General features: G+C 48.8%; 1 protein-coding gene across 1 annotated transcript in view; it reads right to left on the bottom strand.

The window, feature by feature from the left end:
• Positions 1-23266, bottom strand: part of DNAH17 (dynein axonemal heavy chain 17) — an 83505-nt gene extending 60239 nt beyond the window's left edge. The window contains exons 1-25 of the mRNA XM_065415337.1: positions 22922-23266; positions 21384-21577; positions 20774-20966; positions 20573-20672; positions 20174-20259; positions 19756-19881; positions 18698-18853; positions 18461-18547; positions 17097-17264; positions 16731-16847; positions 15442-15707; positions 15047-15242; positions 14586-14732; positions 13966-14074; positions 12912-13015; positions 12639-12779; positions 11674-11817; positions 10021-10203; positions 7329-7583; positions 5804-5973; positions 5004-5226; positions 3780-3896; positions 2684-2770; positions 2007-2159; positions 510-758 (exon numbers count right to left, since the gene is read on the bottom strand). Coding sequence (XP_065271409.1) covers positions 510-758; positions 2007-2159; positions 2684-2770; positions 3780-3896; positions 5004-5226; positions 5804-5973; positions 7329-7583; positions 10021-10203; positions 11674-11817; positions 12639-12779; positions 12912-13015; positions 13966-14074; positions 14586-14732; positions 15047-15242; positions 15442-15707; positions 16731-16847; positions 17097-17264; positions 18461-18547; positions 18698-18853; positions 19756-19881; positions 20174-20259; positions 20573-20672; positions 20774-20966; positions 21384-21577; positions 22922-23266 — 4116 coding nt within the window. The remainder of the gene's footprint in view (positions 1-509; positions 759-2006; positions 2160-2683; positions 2771-3779; positions 3897-5003; positions 5227-5803; positions 5974-7328; positions 7584-10020; positions 10204-11673; positions 11818-12638; positions 12780-12911; positions 13016-13965; positions 14075-14585; positions 14733-15046; positions 15243-15441; positions 15708-16730; positions 16848-17096; positions 17265-18460; positions 18548-18697; positions 18854-19755; positions 19882-20173; positions 20260-20572; positions 20673-20773; positions 20967-21383; positions 21578-22921) is intronic.
• Positions 23267-27800: the final 4534 nt, after the last annotated feature.

The following is a 27800-nucleotide window of genomic DNA, read 5'->3' as shown; positions in this document are numbered from 1 at the left end:
TCATGCCAAACCAACCAAATTTCTTTCTTTGACAGGGTTACTGGCCTAATGGATAGGGGGAAAGATGTAGATGTGATATATCTTGATTTTTAGTAAGGCTTTTGACACAGTCAAAATTCTCTACAGTGATTCACAGTTCAGTAGATACAATCATCATGCTTTGTTTAATTTTTGTTTATTCTGTGTTTTGATGAGTGTCCAGGTTTGATATGTTTGGATACTTGCTAGAAGTGGCCATCCAGCAATAGTAAATCATGTGACAGATCATTTCAGTATGAAAGGAATGATATTAAAGGTCTGAAGTAATTTAGATGCTTTCAAAAATGTTACCTAGGAGCCGAAGTTGCATTTTCAAAAGAGAAGGAGGCACTTCATGACTAAAGTTACTTTCGAAAGTGTGACTTAGGCACCTATGTCATTTAGGTTCTTTTGAAACTGTTCCCCCTTCCCAGGATTGGGGAATGATGGCATTTACTTGTCAATACATTTTTGAAACCTGCTCAGCTTACCTTGGTCGCTTGCATGAGCTCATGCCAATGACGTTCTCTAATAGCAGGATTCTGAAGGTCACTCACAGCTCGGAGGGAGGTTATCATGTTTTTCACTGTGTTATCCAATCCTGTGAATGCATCCCAGGGCCTCATTTCTTTATCCAGACTTCTCACATCTTTAGCAAACTTTTTAGAATCAATATCCATCTGCTCCACATTAATCTCTTTCCATTTGGTGGTCTTCCAGTCATCGATGCTTGCATTAACCTGAATTGGGAAAGCAGTTCCACATGCCATACTGTTAACAAACATGCAGATCAATATTTTCTATCACTTATTCATCCTAAGTGTATTATTGTTCCACTTTCACAATTCTTACTCCTGTTTCCAAAAGACTTTAATGTTGCTTTCACTCCAACACAGCACTGCAGAGCACACATTCGTGTTCCCCTATGTTTCTCCTTGTTGCAAGGGCTGAGCTGGTACAGTCTGTGGTGACATGACTGGCAGATGGCCTACTACCTCTCCAGTAGACTGCTGAGAAACCTGGTTAACAGGGCTTCCTCATTTTCATCTTCCAACAACACAATTGTCTGGGGAACTACAGGAGCGTCCCGCTTTGGTTTGTAGTTTGGTTTTGTGTATGTAACCCATGGCTGCTCAGTGTGGAACTCTGTCTCCCTGACCCCCCCCCATGATGGCTAGGCCAGCTAGAGATTGATGAGCCTGCTACAGAGCTGGCTAAGTGACATCTGTCTTTCAGCTCACGTATTAAGCTCAAGAGGTCCCAGGTTTAATCCCCGCTGCCAGCAGGGTTACATATATTTTGAATTTGCTGCTTGTACTATCTTGCTGGAGACTCCTGCCAGGTTGGTGCCACTCCGGATTACAGCAGTATTCCCACAATAAAACCTCTGCTGGCTGAGAGTAATTTGTGCGCAAACAAGAGCCTCTGGCAAATTTTCCCTTTTTGGTCATTCTGCCCGGCCATGAAACTGCCAACATCTAGCCCCACACGAGGCCTTGGAAAGGGGATGTTGCCACCTATAGCCATTGTGATTTTTAACCACACTAGCACACAGAGTGTTTGCTTTTCACACACAGTCATTTAAAAAATAGCAACTTCAGTATTCTGAGTGCCAGCCCCAGCCTGTTAAGACATCTCTTGCTTTCTGTTTGCAGGTCACAAGTCCATGGGGTTCAGTTTAAAAAGCCAGCAACGAGTTTCTTTCCCTTATTCTGAGCTTCCTGCAAACACATTCTCTTGTCTGAAACAGTGAGCAATCTCCCCGGAGCAGGTGAGATCACCAGACAGGTGCCGTTAGTATTAATATGTATTGTTTCTCTGAGGGTAGTGCATAGCATCCCCGACTGGGGTCACAGCCCCAGCATGCTAGGCACTGCAAACACAAAGATAAAGACAGTCTCTTAAGGGGAACAGTGAAGTGATCCTAATTAGCCTGGCAAGTAGCAATGTCTCAGCACTTCAGATACATTCCAAAGTCAAACACTTACCAAGACAATCATATCCCAGAGCTCTTTGAGTAAACGTACTTCTTTATGGCATGCTTTGAGTTGTTTATAATCTGGGACTGACACCTCAAACAACCCAGCTGATTTGGACAGGGCTTCCATTTCACTCTCCATGGCAGTGATACTCTTTTGTTGCTAGAACCAGGAAAAGAAAAGGACTGAGCCGGCAGCGAGGTGCTGGTGCGGCCTCACCGTGCGTTAAGAGAAATGGAACATCTCCACCTTTATAGAATAACTCACTGGCCACAACATACATAAAGGGCCAAGTGCTCTCTCTGTGCATGGCCCAAGCCTGTAGGGTGGGGAGTCTAAGCGAGAGGAACCCTCATCCTGCACATGTAGTCCAGACTCACAGAAATGTAGGACTGGAAGGGACCTTGAGAAGTCATCAAGTCCAGCCCCTGGTGGAGTAGCCAGTGTTCAGGAAACATCTCCCTTATGCAGGAATGCACTAGGGGTGGATCTCCACAGCCAAGCCCCTCCCCCTTCCCTAGGCCTCGGTCACAAACTCTAATCAGAGCAGAGGAGCGGCGCAGACTCCTGGAACCGTGCTGGCCATCTGTGCAAGAGAACTGTGTCCGTTCTGCGGCAGCCACAGCCCATGCGAGGCAGGTGGAGAGAGGATCTGCCCCAAACGCCCTCCCATCTCAGCCAATTACCGTGTTTAAGGACCGATATGGATCTGGGTCAGTAAAAGAAAAGGGAGCATCTTCTCGAAATTTCTCCCTGAACTCGTGTTGTTTAATCTGCAAGGAAGCAGAGACAGAGAGCGTCACACGCAGGCGGGGGTAGGCACATTCAGCAGTTAGAGGCCCGGGGGGGGAGGAGGGCTAGCTGGCCGAGGCAAGACCCACTTCAGACTGAGCCAATTCGGCATGTTTGGAGCTGGGTTCCAGCTGCTGTCCTGGACAATGAAGTGCATCCACTGTTTACTAGCAGACTCACAACGCTTGAACGACCAGGCAGCTGGTGTGACCAAGAGCACTGGTTTCCCATATATGCTGGTTTCCAAGCGTGTGCGTTTTCTTTTGGCTACAGGCATCCAAGCCATGCTGTCATCTCCAGGACAGATGAGTCCAACATGCTCTTCATGGGGCAATACTTTAAAACCGCTGGGAAACCACTTAGTGCAGGACATGGCTGCTTGCTTGTTGGGCAGAGTTGCAGACAAAGAGCCAGTAACACTGCTGCTCTGGGATCTGCCCTGGCATCTGTCAGCTCCCTGCTGGAGTGGAAGGGATTAGCCTATAAAGCCCTGCATGGCTGGGGACCGTATTGCCTTCAAAGCCCCTCTCCTTCCCTATGCACTCCACAGTTGTGATCAGGGTGGGGATACTGCGCTACAGCCCTCTTGCATTCAGCAGGGTCAGGGCTAGTAGCCTGGGGCGCTCCACGAGAGGCCTTGACCGGGGAACACTTCCCCACCCATTCTGACAGGGCCTGGATTCACTCCTGGCACATGGGGAGGGATGTTACTCGGTTGGCTGATGTGGGGTGACCAGGACTAGTCTGGTGGTTCAGATATGGGCAGTTCATTGCCTGATTGCTTAGTGGTTATTTCCATTACTGTCTTGTGTTGAGGTTGTAGCTTTTAAGCTTTGTGAAGTGCGTAGAGTCTCAGGGACAGGTACCTGAGTCGAAAATGTCTGCCCAGCGTTAATGTAGGTTCACACGAATCCTAGCCTAGATGAGAAGCTGAGGCCAATCCACTCAGCCCATTACAGCGAAACATCCAGCATCCCACAGTAACAGTACCTCAAACTGCTGACACTTCCTCCGAAGGATTGCGACCTCAGTGGCCTGCAGAGGAGCCACATTCTGTTTCACCTGGAAAGATAACTTCTTGGTGTTGTTCCATTGCTCCGGCAGATCCTACAGCAAGCAAAAGTAGAATCAACACCAAAACCCATTTCACCTGAGAGAGGTAACAGACGCTTATGCTTTTTCTGGCAAAGATGAACCCAAATACATCCTGAAGTTCCTTACGAAGGAGAATATGTGGGCAGCGAACAGGCAGGGCAACATTTGCAGATAACAACATTATTTAGGTTAGTCAAGACTAAAGAACACAAACCTGGGAGGAACGTCAAAGGGACTGGGCAAAGCTAGGTGAATGGGCAGCACAAGGGCAAAGCAAACTCACTGTTGACAAACATGTGGAACGGAATTATTCAAACTTTGCATACACAGTGGCGGTGTGCAAAGGCAAGCTCACCTTGGTGGCGAGACAGATTGGAGTTTATCCCAGGGGACTGTCAGACTCCTTGGTGCCTGAGGATTTTACATTTAATAATTGGTTGGTGAAATCTAAGTCTAGAACTCACCACCAATTGGGGGATTTGTGCCCTGGTTCTCAACAATCTGCCCTGAGGTTGGTATTCACACTCCTGAGTCACTGCAGGCACCTTGACAGTGGGTTCTAAATTAACTCAAATCATTCAGGACAATGATTTGGGTGTGACTGCGGGCAGCTCCGTGAGCATCTCTTCTCAGTGAGGAGCAATGTTGAAAACAAAAAACCATGTCAAAAGTCTGATAGAATGGAAGAGAAGAGAGGACAGACTCCTCAAACGCCCTTGTCTAACCCAATGGGATCCCTCCCTGAATACTGTAATGCCCTCTGAAGCATGTGGTACCAGCCACTGTCAGAGAAGTCTAGACAGACCCTTGGAAGATCCAGCAAGGCCATTCCTATGGTCCTTCTGGTAACAAGTAAAGAGTGACCATCTCAGAGAAAATGTTTCCTGCTCTCTTTTATAACAGATACTTATTTTTGCAGCACAGTAACAGATGGCATTAGTAATGCAGTGATTGATTTCAGTCATTTTCTATAAAGAGTTAGAACCTCTTTGCACCTGAGTGTGCAATAAAAATGATTAAAGGTGAGTTTGGATCTCAGCCTACTACAAAGAAGCAAATTCATCAGATTTCATTATTAAAAATACCCCAAAGCTAAGCTAACAGCATTAAATAACCTACATGCAGCTGCATATGAATTTCTTCCGGCATCTCTTCTCCGTAAGTCTTTAGCAGTTCGATTGTTTGCTTTAAGGGCTCAAACATGTGGTCTGTAGCTGTCTGTCTATCTTTGACTCTCATCAAGTGTCCCATCACCTCCACCAGCCCATTATAATCTCCTTCTTTCAAAGGTTTAGTCAAGCCCGCATTTGCGTCTTTCATGAAAGCTGCTAGCTCCTGGAGACTAAAAGAAAAGAAGCCAGTGGGAGCCTCTCTGAACAGCCAGTTAAAAGGATCAAGACAAATCCAAAGCCTGGTTGCTTCTGACAGTCACCGTGGCTCCCTGAGATATCAGCCCAAATGTATCCACAGCCCTGGCTTATGGGGCTCTGGCCAGGGGAGCAGCATCCAGCGGGGCTACACCCTTTCCAGGGGCCCCAGGAGTGGGGCTACCCGGGGCAATTCTCCAAGGAGAACAAAAACTGGCGTCTCAGATCCTCAGTGTGTGTAAATGGAGCCATTCCACTGGCCTTCAGGTCTGAGCACAACCCGCTAGCACCTCGTTAAACATGACCTACTCTGGTCTACGCTGGGTGCAAAGCGATATCATTTCATATCATGTTACTTTGAATTTCTTGGCCACTATGTTTAAAACACACCCCATTTTCCTAGTCCAGGACTGACCTTAGTCTTGGTCTCCATGTATGACAGTCATTGGCACAGCTACAAAATCCTTGCCTCCAAGGTTAATCTTAACCCCTAGTTCCCATCCCGTGTGTGTCAGGCAAGATTTGCTTTGGAGAACCACTCTCTTGTTTTACCTGGTAGTGACGTGGTCAATGAGATGCTGCTTAAACATGAGGCTCCAGCGCTTGATAATATTTAAAAGTGCTTGCTTGAATGGACGGCAGTCGCTCTGCAGCCAGCCATTGAACACCTTGGTGTTCTCAAACTTGGACACTTCCTCGTAGAGCTTCTCATAGGAGTCAATCTGAAATGCATGTAGAAATGACACGCATGGAGCAAGCTCAGAACTGCCAGTGGGGCTCTTGTCTGGGGGCTTCACAAAATCATTTTTTGTAATTCAAGATTTTTAACAGTAAAACTTTGAGCACAACTATTTCTAAACGATTCAAGCCCCAGATTTTCCTGTGTTCGGGGGCACCTAGACACACAGTAATGCTGCATTAACAGCTCTCAGGGAGGCTGGAGCAAAATGCTGTCAGGGCAGCTGCTCCCAAAGCCAGACCCCTCCCACCCGAACTCCCAGGCAGCACAGGGCTGCTGAGCTAGCGAGTCCCTCAGCGCTGTGCTTTGAAACGTGCTTGAGGGACAGGTTTAAATGTAAAAAACCCAACGTTTTATCCATCCTGGGCCAGATCTTCCAGCTGGTGAAAATCGGCACTGCTCCATTAGCGTCAATGGGCCAGATCCCCAGCTGGTCTAAGTCAGCGTCGCTCCACTGACGTCAGTGAAGATTGCCTATGTTATTTTAATGGAACGACATGGATTTGCACCAGCTGCTCGCTCTCCCCCTCTATTTCAGGGGCCTGATTCTCCACAGTCGTGCACCTTGCCTCACCGTTTATGCAAGTGGATACAGATTCTCTGTTCTGACTTGGTGACCCTGTTACACCCACTGTGGACAGGCATAAATGAGACTGGGGCAGGGCAGTGGGGGGGGGGGGGGAAATCAGGCCCTAGATGTCTATCAGTGCATTAGGGTTGGTGGATGCATGGTTGTTCTCCATACAATGGCAAGATGGAAAAGAAACTTGTGCCCTGGGCCCCTGTGAGATGGGTATAGAGCAGAGGTCCCCAAACTATTCAGGGGGGTGCGGTGGGGCCCAGGCCAGCCCCCACTGGGGATAGGGAGGGAGCGCCACCCAAGCCCCGCTCTGCTCCCAGCTCTGCTCCGGCCCTTAGCTATGCCCCCAGCTCCCAGCCCCACGCCAGACCCTTCCCCTGACCATGGCTCCGCACCTAGTCCCACGCCCTGCTCCCGGCCCCAGACCCACCCCCAGTCTCAGCCCCATTACTCCTGTCTGCATCCCCCCTTCCCCCGCAGGAGCTGCAGCCCCATTCCCAGCTCCACGGGGGGCGTGGCCCTGAAAAGTTTGGGGACCACTGGTATAGAGAGATTCCCTCAATGGTGTGTGTGGGAGGGGTCCCTCTGCTCCCCTGAAGAAGGATGGAAAGAGCTTGGGTGCCATGGGAAGGATGGTCTATGAGGGGGCTGGCTGGCCCTGCACCAGCATCACTGCTGTTCTCCTCATAGTACCAGGCTAGTATCATAGACCTGCCATGCACCTAGCCACAGCTCCTTTGCTTTGGGAGTTCTCTCACCTGTTGCTGGAACTGCTCTAGGGTGGGTGGGATGCGTGGTAAGTAGTCCTCTGCATGAGACTCCAGCTCCTCTGGGGTGAACACATGACCAAACGTGAGGAAGCGCTGCATAAACTCGTGGTGATCATCCATCCACAAATAGGAATATTTCTCAAAGGAGTCTTCATATTCCTCAGCTTGTTTCATGGCACTGACAACTAGAGAAACCACCTCCTCTCTTATTTCAGTTAGATCTGACATATCTTCCAGGTCACTCTGAAAGACACACACTTCTCATCAGGGTCAGGAAGTAAACGAATGCAATATACGACATTAAATGTCACATTAGGGTCACACAGTAATGCTCAACGCAATACATGTAAAAGTGAAGGTTTCTCAGTAACATTATCTCACCTGCATTGCACATACATACTGTTAATATGCAGTTACAGTGTACATACACCAAAAATGATACACATGTGCAGTATGGGAAATCTAGTGTTACTATGACAACCTTCACTTAAGCGTTTCTTGACATATTAGTGTTTTAATCAGGGCCGGCTCCAGGCACCAGCCTACCAAGCATGTGCTTGGGGCAGCACCTGGAGGGGGGCGGCGCTCGGGGAGAGCGGGGCCCCAGCCGGCTTGCCGCTCTCCCCCGGCGCTCCGGCCGGCCGGGGAGAGCGGGGCCGCGGCCGGGCTCGGTGCCCTCCCCTGCCACGCTCCCCGCCGGGGGGCGGGGGGTGGCGGGAGGCTTTTTTGCCTTGGGCGGCAAAAAAGCCAGAGCCGGCCCTGGTTTTAATCCATAAGCATGTTAGGTTTCTGCATTTAATTTCCATCATTTTGGTTTATTCAGAGAGAGAAAGAAAGAGAGAGAGAGAGAGACTGTTTCTCTCTACCAAGGTCAGCATGGAGTCAACATCTACATGCTACGGTCCTCACCACCCCGCTGCTCCTCTTGTTCAACTGACCATTCTGGATCCCAGTGTGATGGGTTGGGTCACAGAAACTCCCTCAGAACTGTGTGCTGGGATACAATGGAGAACAAACTTCCCACCAGAGAAGGCTTCCCTCCGCTCCCGTCCTGCTGAGCTAGACACACCAGTCGGCTCCAGCACAGACCAAGAGGTTGGGCCACACCCCCTTCAGTTCACAGAAACCAAGATTCACTTAGCCCAGGGGCTTCTCAGTTAACACGGACTTTCCCAGCACCCAGTAGTCAGTCTTTCTGGGAGCCTAAACCCCAAATAAATCTGTTTTACTCTGTATAAAGCTTATACAGGGTAAACTCATAAATTGTCCACCTTCTATAACACTGATAGAGAGATATGCACAGTTGTTTGCTCCCCCAGGTATTAATTACTTTCTCTGGGTTAATTAATAAACAAAAGTGATTTTATTAAGTATAAAAAGTAGAATTTAAGTGGTTCCAAGTAATAACAGACAGAACAAAGTAAGTTACCAAGCAAAATAAAACAAAACACGCAAGAAACTGAATACAGGTAAATCTCCCCCTCAGAGATGTTCCAATAAGCTTCTTTCACAAACTAGACTCCTTCCTAGTCTGGGCCCAATCCTTTCCCCTGGTACAATCCTTGTTAGTTCCAGCTCAGGTGGTAACTATGGGATTTCTCATGACTGGCCGCCTCTTTGTCCTGCTCCACCCCCTTTTATAGCTTTGGCACAAGGCGGGAATCCTGTGTCTCTCTGGGTCCCCACCCCTCCTAAATGGAAAAGCACCAGGTTTAAGATGGATTCCAGTATCATGTGACATGATCACATGTCACTGTAAGACCTCATTCTTCATTACCCACAGGCTGGCCCACAGGTCCACAAGAAGGCTTGCAGGTAGATAAACCATCTACAACCAATTGTCCTAGTCAATGGGAGCTATCAAGATTCTAAACCACCATTAATGGCCCACACTTTGCATCGTTACAATAGGACCTCAGCGTTCACTTCATATTTCTAGTTCTAGATACAAGAATAATACATACATACAAATAGGATGAACACACTCAGTAGATTATAAGCTTTGTAATGATACCTTACAAGAGACCTTTTGCATAAAGCATATTCCAGTTACATCATATTCACGTTCCAAGCATATTTTCATAAAGCATATGGAGTGCAACATCACACCCAGGTTGCACCTGGAATTGCACATGGCTTCACAGTCAGAAGTGCATCTTTTTCATCTGCGCTGCGTGTGATACTTGTGACGGTCTCTCTGATATTCACATCATCACAGTTATCCAAGCCTTTACCACGGACACACTGTGCTCTATATAGGGCTAGCCTTGAAAACCACTCTGAAGCTACAAACAGTGCAAAATGCAGGGGCCTATTTACTTAGCAGAGCTGGCCGTAAGGAGCATGCTACATCCTTGTTCCAAATACTGCATTAGCTCCCTATTCACTTTGGGCTGCAATTACAGATATGGATATTGATACTGAAAGCCCCCTATATTTTGAGTTTTGAAACCCTAGAAACAAGCTTTCTCCCTATGCACCATTACAAAGATTCATTTTCTTGTAATCTAAAAGCTTATGTGCATGTTCCCCGAGAGGCAGTGACAAGTGCATTGAAAAAATCACCAAACAAGCCAGTCAGTCATTCAGCTCTCAGGAAATGCTGGTGCGTGGCAAGGAGCTCCGTGCGTGGCAGACAAACATGGCTAAGGGAAAGAGTCCAGGTCACAGAAGGACTAACCTTGTAGCTGAGTTTCCCCTTAGCCAGCCGGGGTATAAGTTTAGCCGTGTTATAGATATCATTCATTAGATTTTCCACCACTTCCAGAAAACCATTATCTGCTCCCACTTCCAGCGATGGACGGTATCTTAATTCATCATTATGTAGTTCCATGTGCACTTCAAACAAAGGAGCTACATTGGCCTGAGATACATTAGTGCAAAGCGCATTACTGTCTGCCTTCCAAACACCTGCCCTCAGCCCCATCTGGAATGTGCTATTTAGCCCACTACATTAACTGCCTCATTGCTAACCCTCTGTCTGACCCCCTTTCCCTGGCTTCTGCCCCAGCACTCCACTGACTCTGCCAGTCGCCTCTTCTCCACGCTCAGGCATGGCCTCTCTGCTCCCCCCTTAGCACCTCTCTCTTCCCCAGAGGTCTGGGACTCTGTGCTCCCCTACATTGTTGACTGCTCCTTATCATTATCCTCTCTACAAGGGGGGCTACTGCAGTTGAACTTGAGGCAGAAATTAATGGCATGGAGCATTTTAATTATCAGGGCCAGATTTCTTTTCTATACCATTCTATACAGGTTCTTGGACTACGCTCGTTACCACAGTATCTGAGCAATTCAGTGGCAGCCTGGATGTGTGGGTGAAGAGGAGAGACGTGTCAAAGAGGACACTGATGTTATGGCCTATGACAGGGAGGGGAACATGGTGAGAGCCCAATGGGGAAAGAGGGAAGGGTAGAAAGTGTGTAGAAGAAAACACAGGAGCTCATTTGGCCATGTTAAGCAGCGGGGTTACACAATGATGCATCTGGGACTAGACAGAAGGGGCAACGCAGAGGAGGAGAGGCTGATTAATGATTGCAGAGCAGAGGAGAAACTCAGAATAGAAGAGATAGCACAGGGCTGCAGATGGAACTGGGGACTCCTCCACTGTCTCAGCTGGGGGCACTTCTCCTCCCTCTCTCTCTGAAGGCATCGCTTCTAGGGCTCTGTCCTTGACCTTCTGCTCTTTGTCAGTGGGCGCACTTGTGTGGTCACAAGTAACGATTCACCACCCTCATCCTGTCTTCTCTCTTCAGTCTCATCTCCCTCTGCCAGAGCAACACCATTTGCTCCTGGACACCCCGCACACACACACACACACACACACTCCACACCAGGGCTAATCTGAACTCCCCACCTCTGCTCCCAAGCTCTCCTCTCTTGCTCCCTTCTTTATTATAGTTAGCAATTTCAAAGACCCACAGTCCTCTGCTCAGCAGCTGCTGAAGCACTATGGGACAGTGGTCTCAACTGTCCCAGGATTCACTTGCACATCCACAGAGGGACTGGTGTGCATGTGCTCAAATGGCTGCAATGGCAAATGAGAGGTGAGAGGGTGAGGGCAGGTCACACACGGAACCATGTTGTTTGTAACGGATTACAATAACCAGGCCACTAACTAGGACAAAAGCATGGCTGCAGCTGTCCTGTGGACAGACCTTTATAGGATGTACTGAGACAATAAATTCAGTGCATGCAATGTAACTTCAAGAGATGTTCTAAGAAATCAGAAAAACTGTGGTTTCCTTAAATAATTCATAAATAATAGTGGCACAAGCATTATATATGTGCAAACACTGACATTTCATAAAAGGGACGAGGAAGCTGGATAACATACATCAGCTGCCATGTTGGTGAGCAGAAACTGTAAAGATTTGCGAATAAACCGGAAGAATCCATCCAAAACCATGTCATCCACATATTCCACATAGTCTTGCCATGTTTTGGATGTCTTATCAGCCTTAAATAAGTCTGCATTCTCCTGCAAAAAGAAACAAGCTATATTAACTTTTTGTTTGATAAATGGTCAGGCAAATGTCCTACCTTCTTTCAATGAAAAACGGGAGTTAACATTGATTAAGTCAAAAGTCTAGTTTTCTGGTACCAAATGTCTATGTTGTTGCTTCTCTACAATTCCATTTGAATGTAAGGGAAAGAAACAACTTTTATGTAACGTCCTCTGAAAAGAAACTGTCCCCAGGGCATGCCAAAAAGCATCAAAAATTCCCCCCAGACAGCAGTCGTATAGACTTTTATTTTTAATCTCAGTTGTACAGTAGGAACATGAGAAAAAAAAAAACAATACATGAATCCAGCCAAAGGTCTTTAACAAAGCACTACAGACTCATGCATGAAGTCCTTACTGAGCTATAATGCCCATTGACTTCTGTGGGAGTTTTGCCAGAGTAAAGACTTCAAGGTTGTGCCCCAGATAGTTTGAGTCCACCATTTACACCCATACATGGAAAACATTAGTACTGTATGTGGAAGTGGTTAGAAGTTTAAAAGTGCTACAGCACATAAGTGCTAGATATAATTAACTATTGTTAGAAAGAAATTAATGGAGGTATCCCATCTCCTAGAACTGGAAGGGACCTTGAAAGGTCATCGAGTCCAGCCCCCTGCCTTCACTAGCAGGACCAAGTACTGATTTTGCCCCAGATCCCCAAGTGGCCCCCTCAAGGATTGAACTCTCAACCCTGGGTTTAGCAGGCCAATGCTCAAACCACTGAGCTAGCCCTCCCCCTAACTGTTGTTAAAACAGTTCCAACTCGATTGAGTTTATCTTTCCTAGTTTCTTACCATAAGCATAGTCTGAATCTTTTGTCCAGCATCTTTAATTGCTGCATAGCGTTTGTTTATGGTATTAGCTTTTCCATCCAAGTCTAAGAGAGACATTTCCTTATTGTCTTTCCTTTCAAATAGAGGACTGGCTGACCATTCCTGTATGAAAAAAAAAGACCTAAAAGATGCACTTTTACTACCCTTGGGAAATACTATGCCTGCAGAGGAGAGAGATTTAATATATACCAAGAATATTATTTTCAAAAATGCCTGGAAAAATCTTTCACCCACCTGCATAAGCTGGCTGATATTCTCCACATTTAACTTAGTTTTCTGGATTCTTGCCTCTAAATCATGCAAGACATTTCTCATCTCCTGAATATATTCCATAACACCTGAGAGAAAAATGCATTTCTAGCTAGTAGACAGATAAGGTCTCCAGTCATCAAAGTAACTGCTTGCCTGATGGCTCTGATCATCAGATTGTTGAGGAGAGATACAAAAGAAATTTACCTGTAATTTGTATTCTCGGATGGTAAATCTGACAGTGGATTCATGCTCTGCTTTATGCATGTGGCACGGGAGGCTTCCCCAACTGAAGGCTTTGGCTGCCACACAACAGAATGTCAGCACCCCCCAGCCTCTGCTCAGTGGGTCTAACACCCCTACTGCCTCCCATCATTAGCCCTTTCTTAGAGATAATCCCAGTATATTCTTGATCCATGCAGGAGGTAGAAAGGCTTTTCATAATGAGTGGGAACTGGCAGGGCTTCCATATACTCCAATTGCCTCGGAGGAATAAGCTAGGACTCCGAGTAGTTTAGTGTCAGTCATGAGGAAGGAGGCAGGAGTTGCTAGTCTACTTAGCAATGGCATGTGAGCTCTATGTGCCAGTGGCAGGTGCTCAAAGACTGCAATCACCCACACAGGGTACAGACCTTGGGAGTGGAGACCTCTTAAAGGACTCACTTTGGAGGAATTAGGGTAAATGCTTCAAAAATGACATCTGCAAATCAGCACAGAGAAACACGGCTGGCCCAGCAAATGAGCAGCTGCGTCAGCCTTCACTCCCTGGGCTGGGAGCAGTGTGTGCTCGGCCTGGGGGGCAGACAGAACCACTCTGCACCACTGTCAGTGACTGGCGCTTGAAGACCCCCCCATGCCAGCAACATCAAAGCCCTTCTAGGACCCGAGAACATGTCAGCCCAACCCGGGTCCTTTGGGCCAAGGAAATAAATGAGAACACATGGCTCTAATGTCATGAAGCAGGGGATTCTCCCCAGAACACACACAGAAACATTTTGTCAACTGGAAACAGGTAATGATGAAGTGACTGACTTTGTACCTTCATTGCTCCAAAACAAGGTGGTTTCGGCTTTCTGCAGCTTGACATCATTCTCTTCTAACTCTTGCTTCACCAGTGGAAGCTCTACTGACAGGATGGTTGTCTTGATCTGGAAAACAAAAGCATCACTGGCTTAGGATCCAAAAGTAGTTCTGTGGGACAAAGGGTGAGCGGCTGCCGTAACTGCGGAAAAGCAGCCTTTTCTGAACACACTCATTTTTGAACCATCTTAGCTGGTTTCAGAGAGAGAAATGGAGGCCTCACATTCCACACAGACAGGCTGGAAGGGTGGAACAGCATAGGTGACATGGGAGAGGTCCCAACAAGTAACATGCTCTTAAATATGACAGTGATGTGCAACAATCTGCAACCCTAAGATAGCACTACAGGAGAGAGCTGCCTAAGCCATGAAGTAGGGCTAGTTACACATGACAGTTTGACCGGTTTAATTCAAACCACCTGGAATTTTTATAACCCATTTTATAATAGTCGGAGCACAATTTTAAAGTGTTACCCAGTTTTGTACAAACTTGAATCTAACTCTTCTAAACAAGGCAAAGAGACAGAAACACGCTGATCCTGTTATCCTTCCACATTGCCTCCCCCTTTTTCAAACTTGCCTTATTGTACCAACCGACAATGAGATCCAGATTGCCCACAAACTTCCGGAAAGTTTCATTTTGAGAAAAGAGTTTGCCAGCACTATCTGGAATATCTTTTTGCTTCTGAAAATTCAAATACTTGACTTCACGTAGAACAGCAACTAGCTACGAAATACAATAATTAGAAATAATTACCTATTCATAAAAGGAAAAGCTTCAGCATCATCCCATATTGAAAATCTCTCAAGAAAATCAGATATGAGTCCAAATGGTTTATCACTGCTATTCACTGAGGTGCCAGTCCAAACCAGTACACAAATGCAGCAAGGTTACTGGAAGGGGTTTGTCTCAGCAGTAGTAGTCAAAATAAAACAGACACTAACAGAACAGGGCTCATACAGTATCAGCTACAAACATTTCATTTCTGCCCAGACTGATTTCAACAAGACAGCTTTGTGTACAAGCATGTTGCCACCCACCTCCTTGCTGAAGTTCACGCTGATGAGAGTAGCGTCTGGATCTCTCCGTATCAGCGGCTGTTCGAGGTTAAATTGGCAGTCTGCATCTACTCTACTTATCCACTCTTCATAGGTCTTCTCTCGGTAATTCTGCAGCAAACGTATCATCTCCTTATACTTCTCAGACACCAGTTTAGCTTCAGCACTGACCATAACACTGTAACCAAAGGAAAAGTTGCAATTGACGAAACAGATACACTGATAGAGCTGGGGATTTAATCACAATGCCAAACAGAACCTTGGTGGTCTAAGTGGATATGTGCTTTGTCCTCTGTAAATGATCATTGCTGCTCCGTTGTACATTCACTGGATAACAGCATATCCTAAAGTGCAAAACACCAACAAAACGTACTTACGGGTGATCAATGGCTTGCAACTCCTTCATTGGAGTCTCTAGTCTTTCTTGGAGCTCCAGAGCCCACTTCAGCTGCCCAGCAACAGGAGGCATATTTTTGCTGATAGGTGGCACGCCTCCTGATTTTGTGGCTGCTATCTGGGCATCATACATTATCTTTGCATTGTCCAATTCAACATTAAACATTTCCAAAAGGGTGGAGTAGTGAGGGGACACTTCTGCCTTTATCAGAGGTCGGTCCAATAGCGATCCAAACATGTGTATTTGCTAAAGAACAAAGAAATTGGTAAACTGTTTATACATCAACGTATCTGCTGACATAGGCTATTGAGAATGCTGCTGATTCTTCCAAGAGGCATTAGTTAAATTAGGCTAAAACCACTCTAGATGTATATAATGCCTTTCATCTACTTTATAAATACTGGATCACCTAAAGATTCACCTCTTCCACAGGGCCCTTCCACAAACCACTTCAGTTAAATGGCCTCATCTCTCCATCTGGTCCATGTGCAGGAGACTGGATAGATACTAGAGCAGGAAATCGGAATTTCCATGCCATAGGAAATTTCCAAATTTTGACAAAAAAAAAATTTAGACATTTTTCCACATAAAAACTTCAAAACGTTCTTATTCACAACCATCAAAACATTTGATGGTTTCATTTCATTTAGACTTTTCTATGATATTAAAATGTTAAATGTAATATGTATATAATTAATATTGTAGTTTATAGTCAACATTTTAAAATCATAGAAAAGTCTAAATGAAAATGTCAAAAAACACTTCAGCATTGTTGAAATGAAATGAAAAAGTTTAAACAATTAATTCATATAGGCTTTTTCCTATTGAAAATGTCATCAAAATTGACAAGTTCCTGCAAAAAATTTTTTTTGACAAAACTGCATTTTCTGATGGAAAACGGCTCCACTGAAAATGTTTTGACCAGCTCTAATATTTACATTCCAAGTTAACATCTTCCTCTGTGACCCTCCCCGCGCCCCCCCCCCTGCCCCCAGCTTCCTCTGTCTGACCTGCACTCACCCCTACAGACTCTGCCTCCTCTAAGGAAAATCAGCCCCCTTTGAAGTATCTCAAGTTGGGCCCCCAAGATCTCTAAAGTCTTGACCTTCAATCGTTATTTTAATGTGTATATAAATACAGAAACTTCTTCACTGACAAGAGTGTTCATAGATTTGGTATCAGACCCCAAAGCAAATTCACCCTAATTACGGCATGTGCTAACACTCTTGCTAGAAAAGAGGCTCACCAACCATACATGCACATTTATACCTTGACAGCAGATTCAATACTATTACAGTCATTAAATCCCTGAGAAAAAATGGTTGCCAATCTTCTATCCAAATCCTGAATTTTGGTCTGGAACTCTGCAAAATCTTCATCAAATTCCTGTCAATAAAAAGAACAAAGGATTTAAATAATAGGATTAAGCCATGCTTAGGTATTTTATATAGAGAACCATTCAATTTAAATGAACTGATTTTATGGATGAGTGCTAAGACCAGAGTTTTTTCCCCTAAAGTAAGTACATTTGTTGCTATGGTGACTGTTCTAATATGCAGGTCCTCTGCCTTGTTCAAAGCAAGTAATTTATTCATCTAACAAATGAACACATTTTTCATACTAACATTTACTCACCTTTTCTGCAGGATCTAAGGGATCATATCTGCAATCAGCAAAAACCTTAATGAGTTCAGAGACTTCCTCATAAATCTGAAATACCATGCTCCCAAGGATGTTTCCTCTCACTCCTCCCAACTCAATTTTCTCCAGCTTCAGAAATTCAATAGCTGTTACGTACAACTCCTAATGAACAGAAACAATCACCACACTCAATACATCTTCATATCGAAATGCTGTTACCTACATGCCAGGGTTCTAGTGAAAGAGAATAGGGACCTGGTGATCAAGAAGAAAAATGCAGGTGCTAACTAACTAACTAATAATAATCCAAGTTCTATGTTGCACTTAATGTCTTTCATCAGAGGACTTCAAAGGATTATCTCCTCACCTTTGCAGAAGGGAAAACAGAAAGCCCTGATTCAGCCAGGTACTTAAGCACACATCTAGCTTAATGGGACTAGTTACGTACTTACATTTCGGCACACGCTTAAGTGCCTTAGTGACTCAGGGCCTGAGTGATGAATGAGAGGTTTCTTATCTTGTACAGTAACTGGAGTTCTCCCCATCTGTATTCCACTGTGGGGGGCGTATGTGCGCCACGCGCCCGAGACCAGAAGACATTGGTCTGCACCTGCACCCTTCCTCTCCTCATGCTCCAAACCAAGGAGTGGCACAGCCCAGCCACATCTCCTGTGCCTTCTCTCCCATGAATTGTAAGGGTCCGAAGCAGAGGGAAGGAGGATGGGTAGTGGAATACAGATAGGGACCACGCATCTCGAAGAACTCTGGTTATTGCACAGATACATAACCTCTCTTTCTTCTTCAAGTACCGGTCCCTATGTGTGTGACACAGTGGGTGACTGACAAGCAGCACTCATTGAGGAGGACGGCACGAGGGTGCTGATGACAAAAGGACCAAACCAAAGGATGCATCAGCTGCAGAAGCTTTCATGAGCCTGTAATGCCTTGTGCCCTATTCTGCTGCAGCTCCTCCACCCACACAAAGGCCTGCTTCTCTGGTGACCACTGTGCAAGAAGCACCTCAAGTTCACCCAGAAGACCTCTCCTCTTTCCCTGTCACATTCCTCCTGGAGACCCACTGCTGCCATGGTGACAACTGGTGTAAGGATTTGGCATCTGGGACCAGTTTACACACTGTAGGTGTATTTGGTTGTACCCTTTCTCCTGCCCTCTGCCTGACGGCCAATTCATCTGTCTTTAGACTGGGAGCACCTCAGGGCAGGGCTTGTAGCTTCTGGGTGGTTTGGCAGGCTCCTGCCATTTTGTGAGCACTATCGGAAACATGGAGCACACAGAAAGGCTTCCCAATCAGAACAAGCACCAGTTGAACTACCAGACACAAAATATTTCATAGGCACCTCGATAGTCTTCAGTCTGTGCAAAAATGAATTCATTCTGGTAAACACAAGAGATGAAGGGAACTCCCATAGCCTGGCCTCCTTGTCCTGAAACCAGAGAAAGATTTGTCAGCGTAATACGAGCCCAGCATCGCTATGGGATAGGGTTAGCGAGATGGGGATGTGGAGCTTTCGGCTGAGTGCTTTCTCCATGCCCCTGTGCCCAGCTGATCCCAAAGGCAGTCAGCAGAAACATACCTTAAAGAACGTGGGCATCAGCTCCGAGCAGCACCTGTGGTAGGTTTGGTAAAGTCTCTCTATAATTGAAGGGCCTAGTTTGATCCCTCCCAAGATCTCTTCTATTTCTCCTTGCAGGCCTTTCATCACTTCCTCGGGGCTCAGGAAGGTTCGGGTCTAAACAAAGTAAAATGCAGTAACAGGACTTTAAGAGCAGTTCCAACTAGAAGGTCACATGCTTTGTTTCTTCTGTAGGCAAGGAGTTCCCCCAATCGGATCACTTATGCAAACCAGCAATCGCAACACACCACTGTCAAGCCCAATTCATCCCTGCGCCAGGGCAAGAGCTGGCACAGGGAGTGAGTGGCGCACCCTGGGCCTCCCCTACTCGGGGGCAGCCTCTAGCACAAACTTTGGCAGCCCTAACTCACCCCCTGAGCTGGCAGCATCAGGGAATTGCCAGGGAGGCTGTAGGATTGTCCTGGCTACAGCACCTCCTCTCCCCTCTCTGCTGCCTCTGTTCTTCACCTGGCCCATGCCAGAATGAACCAGGGGCTTCTGCCATGGTGGCACAAAGGCCTCTGTGTGGATGCGATTCATCAGGGGGCTGTACAACCCGCTAAGCCCCTTTGCCCTATTGGGCAACAGTGAGTTTGGCTCCTGGCCCTTTAAGAAAGAAGAGAAACTGCCTCTATAAATGGTCACCCAGCAACAGGACACTGACTGTCTGACTGTCTTCTCCCTCCTTCCAGCTGGCCCAGACCCTCACCTCACCTTCCCTGCTAGCGTTTTTCCAGCAGGGGCAATTTCTAGCATTCCTGAGTGCCTCAGCCTGAAGCACAGGTCACTTCTGGGCTTGACTCTATCCCAAAAAGTCTGAGGGAAGAGTGCCACTGTGGGTGCTGCTATGGAACAGAGGAGGGGGATTTAAATCAGAACAGCAGCAGCCCAGAGCAATTGTCCCTCCACCGCCCCAGGCACTCTGGAAAAGGGAATGCAGCAACCCACTTGCACATGGACTTTACCCTGGAAGGCAGACCCACACTGCAATGCTATTGCACCCTTCCCTAGGACAGTACCATTTCAATTAAGAGGTTGCAGATCTCCTGTAAGATGACAATGATCCGGGACGGCGTGTTATAGTGTTCCGAGTTAGCCCATATTAAGCAGACAGTGTACATGACACTGTCAATGTAGGGAGACAGCTGTGAAGAAAGGACATTACTTTGAATCCATTTAAAAGCAACAATGGGCCCATCAGTAAAGCAAGTTAGTTTCACTTGGAACTTCCTGACCTTTCAATAACGAAATCTGAAAATCATAAAACTTAACGGAATTTCAGAATGTCGAACATGGCAATATTCTGACGACAAGACTAAACTGACACACAGAAAACCCATGAATGGAAACGTCTGGAAACTGCTTCATACATCCTTGCATGGAATTTGCAGCTTGGGTGGTTTAGAACTGGGTACTAGTTCTCTGCAAACAACATACCTGAGGGTATTCTGTTTGTTCCATTTCCTCCAACAAAACCTTAAGCGGTTGCAAGTATAGATTAATATCATTGGCTTCCTTCACTCCTGCATCAAATGAAAACTGCAGGGTAGGTGAAGTCAGAAGATACAATTAAATATAATCTAAAATGAAACCATCCCTTTATGTGAATAAAGGGGGGAGGGATAGCTCAGTGGTTTGAGCATTGGCCTGCTAAACCCAGGGTTAAGAGCTCAGTCCTTGAGGAGGCCACTTAGGGATCTGGGGCAAAATCAGTACTTGGTCCTGCTAGTGAAGGCAAGGAGCTGGACTCAATGACCTTTCAGGGTCCCTTCCAGCTCTATGAGATATAATATATGGAGATATACCTTTTTTTAAATTTTTATCTGGGGTTTATACCTGCACTGACTTCCTTGAAAACATTCTTCAGAGCGGGCCAGTAGCAACTCTTCGCCTTCTTCAAAATCTCTGCTATTTTATTCACTTTCGGTGCAAGCAGCTAGACATCAAAAAGTATCAACACGTCAGCATTCCAAGAGCGCACAACAGCGTATTTGAGAGAAACGTTATCAGCCCAGAAATGGCCAGGAGACACGGTACCTGCTCATGAATGCATTGTAGATTGACCAGCCTGGAGCTCCAGAATTCAAATTCCACCTTTGGCAGTGGGTTCGATCCGTCCAGCAGGGGCTGGGCAGAATCTTTACTCAGTACGTCTCTTATCTGATGAGACCAGTCTATGATTATCGTCTCAATGGCATGTAATAAGGAGCTGTCCATTGCCGCAGGGAGTCTGAAAGGCAGCATCAGTCACTCGGTGAGACTGCATCAAAAACCAGCTCCAGGAGTTCATGCTGTGTACGTGGGGGCCCCACTCTTTCCTAATCTTGCCCTCATTTACTTCCACTAGGTGCCAGAGCAACTGCAGCCTTATTTTCAGCTTTAATCCTAAACACCTTCCCTAATGAAAACCCAGAGTGTCCCACACGCTTCCACAGAGCCTATGGGTTAGGGGTGGTCACATCACCAGAGCCCTGTTAGACCCATTCCTTTGACTCCCGATTTCCCTTCCCAATGGTACTTCACAGTTTGATGCATGTGAGACACAGCTGGTACCAGGTGAGAGCACAGCCTCTGCAACAGAGCAGGTCCCTGGTCCCTAGGGATTCAGGAAAAATACAACTAAGAGTGAATTTCCTGGAGCACTCACCTGTCTAGGGAATCGGTGGAACTGTCCAGGTTCTCCAGGTGCTCTGGGAGAGGGAGCAGCGTCTTCCCTTTGATCTTTCCTCCCATCACAAACATTTCATTTTTCAGTCTGTGGCCTTGTTTTACAACATCATCAGACACCACTTTAGGCCACCCACTCATGTTCTCCTGGTTCATGAAAAAGGAATAAACAACCTAGAAGAAAACACTTCCTTAGTTCTGTTAGTTCTCTGTGTGTATTTTATGGGGGACAGAGGCCGAAGACAAAACCGTGCTGAGAAATCATCCTCTTGTTTGCAGAGGTGACATCACTACCAAGTGATATAGCAAAGCCACAGCTGAGAAGAATGGCTTGTGCCCTGCTTGGTGCTGCACTTTCCAACTCTGGCAAATGTATCAAGAGCCTTGCAATGTGTGGCATTTTCCTTAAAGCCCTAGCTCCTGGAGTCAGGTGATTCCATGAGACTCTCAGTTTTCAGTTAAAACATTATTTCTAGTCCTCGTGGTTGCAGAGAAAAGTTTGAAAAGGTGACAGGAGTAAGACCCTGATAGCTCAGAGAGAAAAGAAAATGCTCCTGCCATATTTTGTAATGTCTCGTGAATTTGGGGGGCCTGACATGATTTTTGAACACTTGGGGTTGACAATACTGTAAATGTGAATATTTAGTAGTTTGAAAAAAATCCAGACAATTCCCAGTTATCTCAGTGAGGGGGGAAATTACACACTCCACAATATTTTAAAGAAATAGATTTTTTCAACATAAATAACACCAGAACTACTAAGCTGAGATATGTGTCTCCCCTCACAGAGCCACTGACATTGGGAGAATTGGGGGGGGAAATTACAAGCCAGAAGTTATTAAAAATGTGTTTCATGAATGTGCAATAAGGTTTGAGGTTTTTTATTCCTCGTGCAGCCAGGGACCCAGGTAGCCCTCCCCCCGATGCACCACTCGGCTATTGCCTTGTGCAGCCAGGGACCCAGGCAGTTCACATTAAGGCAGGAAAAAAAACACAGTATCTTACAAGATGTAAAGAGGAGGAAACCCAGTCAAAAGAAGCAGTCGTCCAGGGCTTGGCCCTTGTGAAGGAAACAGCATTCAGCTCAGGGCATGTGTCATGTGCAGGGCCTGGCTCTGGAGAGGGAGCAGCAGGAGGCAGCAAGGGAGCTGCTGAGGGGGAGTTCGGTGTTGCTGGGGAAGGTTTGGAAGCAGCCTAGCAGGGAAATGGGGTTTCAGAGTACCCAGTGCTGGAGGCCCATGGGGAGCAGAGATGGCAAACAGACAAGGGAGTCAGGGGCAAGCACCTCAGCAACTTCAGAGCCACAGTCTTCCTGAAGGTCCCTTGGACTCCGGCTCATTCACTCAGCATGGAATGTGATGCTGGCGTGGAAATGATACACTCTAGGAGCCAGCCTTGGGCCAAGCGGGTTTGCTCTGCCCCCATGGCCTCAGCACTGGGTACTCTGAAACCAGCCCTTTGCCTACTCCCAAGTGCGGAGCGGAGGGGGGCAGGAGCGTTTGCCTCCAGGACACCCACCTCCTCCACCACTGCCATTAGCTGATCCACCGGGGAGGGGCTGATATCACCCACCAGGAGCCCGATCTGGAAGTTTTCCTTGGTGATGTTTTCCCTCTTCCTCTTCACAAAGTAAACCGCTTTGCTCTTGAGCGCGGGAGGGAACTCCAGGCAGGGCGTTAGCTGCCCAGCGGGGTTCAGGGTTAGCACCAGCGCCAGCACGTCCTGCTTCTCAAAGAACTCCATGAGCAGGGCGTTGACCTCCTCGCTGCCTATGAACTTGGCCCATTTGTCTGGCTTGAACCGGAGGGCGAGCGTGGAGTAGTTCTCCAGGAACTCCACCCTCTTGTCCGACACTGTGGCCATCCTGCCCGTCGGTGCTCAGACGGGTCCTACTTAAAGGGGTAACGCCGAGCACACGGGGGTCAAGGCTGGTTTTCTCCTAGTCGCTCCCGCACTCAGGGCTAGCTGTGCTTCCTGCAATGGGAGAGGGAAAGGACAAGGTAATTAGTGACTAATTAGCCCCACCTGCACAGGCGCCCATGCTCTCGCTCTCCTTGCTGCCAGTCTTTAGCTGCAAAGGCTGAGCCATGGGGCTGAAGTTTTAGACTGAAATGCTCCCTGCGTTTGGCTGCCCCGTGGGCTGGTGTGCGGAAGTGCTGGCACCCACACCGAGAGCCCCAAAGGGAGAGGCCGCCTTCGAGGGTGAGCGGAGTGCTCGGTGCCCGGCCTTTAGAGCCTCCTCTTCTGTTGTTTTCACCTCCCTCCTTTTGGGTCTTGCCCCCATAAAGATTGGGGTGAGATTTATATCGATGGGTTGCGCAGCCTCTGCCCCCTCACGGCTCCAGCTGTTGGGAGGGGACAGGAGGCAGGAAAACTGCCCTCACCCCCACCCCAGGGAGAGGTGCTGCCTGCCGGACAGAGGCAACAACAGGTCCCTCATGTTCTCAGGGAAAGGAAGGGGGCAATTCTTAACATAGCCTCCACCATCCCATTTTCCCCTCAGACCCCATGTCCCTAGCTCCAGCCCCTTCTCGCAGCCCCATATTCCCCCCCCCCATGACCCACTCTCACAGTCCCACCTTGGCCCCTCCCTCAGCCGCCAATCGCCTTCAGGCCCGGGACTGTCTGGCAGCCTGTATGGCCCCTGGGCCCAGGCCTATATCCTGCCCATCAGCTTCACAACATCCAGGTCCATATTTCTCCCCCGAGCTCTGTCCAGCCCCACAGCTCTCCCAGCTCCATAGCCGCTCTCCCATCCTGTGAGCTCACAGCGCATGCCCAGAGTTAGACAAAGACAGAAACCCTCTCGTGACACTGGGGTGTGTCCCAGAGCGACAGAGACAAAGCCGGCTGCCCCCAAGGCCAGGGGGCCTCACCCCCGTGTGTCCTAGGCTGGCTCTTTGCAGACTGACTGGGCTGGCAGGTGGGACTGATCGCATGCAGGACCAGAAACACCCCCCCTTAAACTGCAGCTTGCAACTCCCCCCCCCCCCCCCCCAAGCCCAGCCCCAGCTCCACAGCCACTATAGCTCTGCCAGGACTCTATTCCCCCCCCAGCTCCTTCATCGAACCCCCGTCCCACTTCCCCGGGCCCTGTGGCCGCAGGAACCCCAGCGCCTCCCAAATCACCGAGTGGACGCTCTGAGCCGTCTCGGCACCAAGCTCCCCTCAGAGCGGAGGCCCCCAGCTGGCTGCTGCAACTGCCCCGGAACCCCCCGGGTCAGGGACATCCGCCACCAACCGCCCCTGCTGCCGGAACCTTCCGCCCGCCCCTGCCCTGACACTGCGGGGCGGGCCGGGGCCAGGGAGCCCGGCAGCCGCACGAGCTGTCCCCACGCTCTGCCCCCATCTAGCTTGGTGCACGGCCCTGTGCCCCCCACCACGGGAGGGCCTGCTCCAGGGCTAGAGTAGCTCTGGACCCCCAGGGAGGCGCAGGGATCCCAGCCTGGCTCCCATCAGGCATCGTGCTTTGCCATGGCCCAGCACAGCAGCCCCTTTCGCCCCTACCGGGTGCTGAGATCATCACCTCTCCTTGCCCCTCTCGACAACAGGGAGTCCCCAAGTAAGTCTCCACCTCCAACATTTATTGGCACAGGACAGACCCAGGTGAGACGAATCCCGAACCCTTGTCAGCCGTGGTGTGGAACATGCCCACTGCTAGAGCTGGCAAAGAAACCGTCCGGGGCAGCCAGATTTTCCAAAGAGCTCTGTACCTGACATGTGCCCAACCTGCCAAGCTCTCTTGGGAACCCTGGCCCATGTTCACACTTCACCTTGGTCTCTTTCCAGTTTTCCAGGAGATTTGGGGCCACGTCTGTTTCTTCAGGATGCTTCGGCGCAAGGCTTGGAGTGCATTAAAGACGCGCTCTGTTCTGCCAGAGTTCTGCTCTGCAGTGGGGCAATTCTGCAAGACAGCACATGGTTCACAAATCTTCTGCACAGACACAGACTGGAGGTTTTCCTGCAGGATTTAGGGGACTGGCTTTTTTCCACACCCTACCCGGGAATTATGCAACCCTGCAGTCAGGGACCGATCCCCAATTCTGCAGGAGGTCTGAGATTGCAGAGAAAGTCCATGTCCAGTAGATGCTGGACCACACTAGACGTGCCCCTGCCCTGAACATGCCAACCCCCTTCAAACTCTGTTTGACCTCCAGAACGGTCAGGGCCTTTGTCCTGAGGGGTAAAGATGAGACACCAGCTGTAACTCACCCTACTGTTGCCTGATATTGCAGCAAGCCTTGCATCACCCCAGTCCAGTCACTCCTCAGAAGACCCTGCTCTTCCCAGGCACACAGAGGCTGTCACGGGGAGCGTGGTAGCCTGGACGGGGGTCCAATCGCCTGCGTTTGCCTGTTTTGCTTTCACATTAGAAAGAAACAGAAGCAGAAATAGGGGAAAGTTCTGGAAGCACCAGAGACTCGATCCCAGGGGACTCAGCGAAGCAGCTACCTGCATGGACACGTCAACGTTTGTAAACCTCCGCGTTGTTTTCTCCAATTGCAGCTCTCTCATGTGGACATATATTGACATCGTGTCCGCAATGTGACTTACGCCCTGGGCCACGCCAGCCGACTAGGCCATAAATACTCCTCAAGTTCAAAGTGTTCACCAGCCACATTGCCCACTGAAGTTGCCTTTTTGCACGATAGGGAAATGACCCAGCTCCCAGCCTGTGAACTCAGCACTGAGGGTCAGAGTTGGTAGAGGTGGGAAAGCGGGGTCAGATCACAGTCTCCCCTGCATAGTGACCCTGCTAAGAGAGCGTGATGGGACATGGTATTGCACGCGCACTCCCGGCGCTTGGAGCGATCTCCCAGCGCTTTGTTACAGCCTCTCCGCTGTACCTCCTGAACTCCTTGTGAGCAAACCCCCCAAAGCTGTGCTGGACCAACCCTCCCTCCACCTCTATCCCGTGGGCAACACTTCTTCCCTCTGGGGAAGAGATGGGGGTTTAGAAACTCATGCCATTGCAGCACTAGGGGCGCAGCTCGATTGGGGCAGTGCCAGATGCTCCTGGTTACATGGATTTACACATGGCAGGTGAATCCGAGCAGATTCCAACCCCTTCCCCCCCCCCCCCCCCCGCCCGAAGGTGAAGATGAAGGAAGCAGACTGCTCCCTTGGCTTGGATAATGGGGTTAGTGACACTGAGTCGCGCTAATGCTCTGCATCTGCCCAGCGCCTCCCGTCTAACCAGGCTTCGCAAGCACCGATTAATTCCCCCCGCCGTGAAGGAGCGGTGCTGCCAGAGTGCCCCTGCGGAGTGCATTGCCAGGAGCCTGGCTGCCTGGCACTCCGTGTCCCTCCCCCTCCTCCCTGCTATTGAGGGGCTGTGCCAATTCAATGGGAGAGCCCCTCCTGCACCCGCTGAGCTAGCAGCACCCTGCACCCCCTCACTGCCCCATGAGGGGCTCGGCCCAGACACGTGCCGTGTGAAATGCCCCTGCCAGGGGCTCAGCAAATGCACTCAGCAGAATCCAGAGAAAAGCTCCATAGATTGTAACAGTTGTAGGCTCCCTGTGGAGGGGAAGGGCAGTCCAGTGATTCGGCTTCTAGCCTGGGCCCTGGGACACCTGGTTCCAATTTCCTGCTCTCCTGTGCCTTGGACAAGTCACTCGGGCTGCCAGTGCCTCAGTTCCCCCCGTAGCATCGAGATCACAGCCCTGCCCCGCAGCACCGGGGAGCAGCCCCAGCACCTGCTCTTGTCTTCGGCTACTGGCTGTGGCTACCTCCTAACGGCATGGAGCTGCTCAAGCAGCCCTGCCTTTGGCTGGGACAGTCTGGGGGGCTGGTGCAGCCAGTGACCTTGCCGGAGGTCCCCTGCTCCCCTGGCAGCTGTTTAAAGTAGCAATTGGCGTTGGCAGGAAGGCGGAGATTCTTGGGTACATTCCCTTGATGGAGAATCTGCCTCATCCAGCCATGTCCTGTCCCTTCTCTGCCTCTCACTGCAGTGTTACTCTGCCACATTTTAGGGGGACAGGGGAACGTGTGTCCTTGGCCAGTTTCTGCAGTGGCTCCTCCTGCGAAGGCTTCCCTTTCCAAAAATGCAGCTAGTGCGGCCTAGAATTACTGCCCCCCTCGCTTTGCCATGTCCCGTGAGCTGGCCCCTCCCCTAGGCCTGTGCTGCCCATCAGACTCACCAGTGATGCCCCAGCCAGCATGAACCTAGTAACCTTCCTCTTTTTTGCACCCCAGGTTTTCAGCACAAAGTCTGCGACGGTGTCCATGCCTCGCCTGCAGACACATGCAGCATTCGCCTCGGCAGGAGCCAGAGGCAGCGCCCGGATTAGCTACACCTCACTCTGGCCCTGGGCCAGCATGGCACGGCTCAGCCTTAGCACATCTAACCATTCCTCCTGGGGACTGCTCACTGGACATCAGTGCTGGAGGTCTG

Source organism: Emys orbicularis, chromosome 13 (assembly GCF_028017835.1).
Source record: "Emys orbicularis isolate rEmyOrb1 chromosome 13, rEmyOrb1.hap1, whole genome shotgun sequence".
NCBI classification, from domain to species: domain Eukaryota; kingdom Metazoa; phylum Chordata; order Testudines; family Emydidae; genus Emys; species Emys orbicularis.
This window is presented reverse-complemented; position numbering and strand designations above follow the sequence as displayed.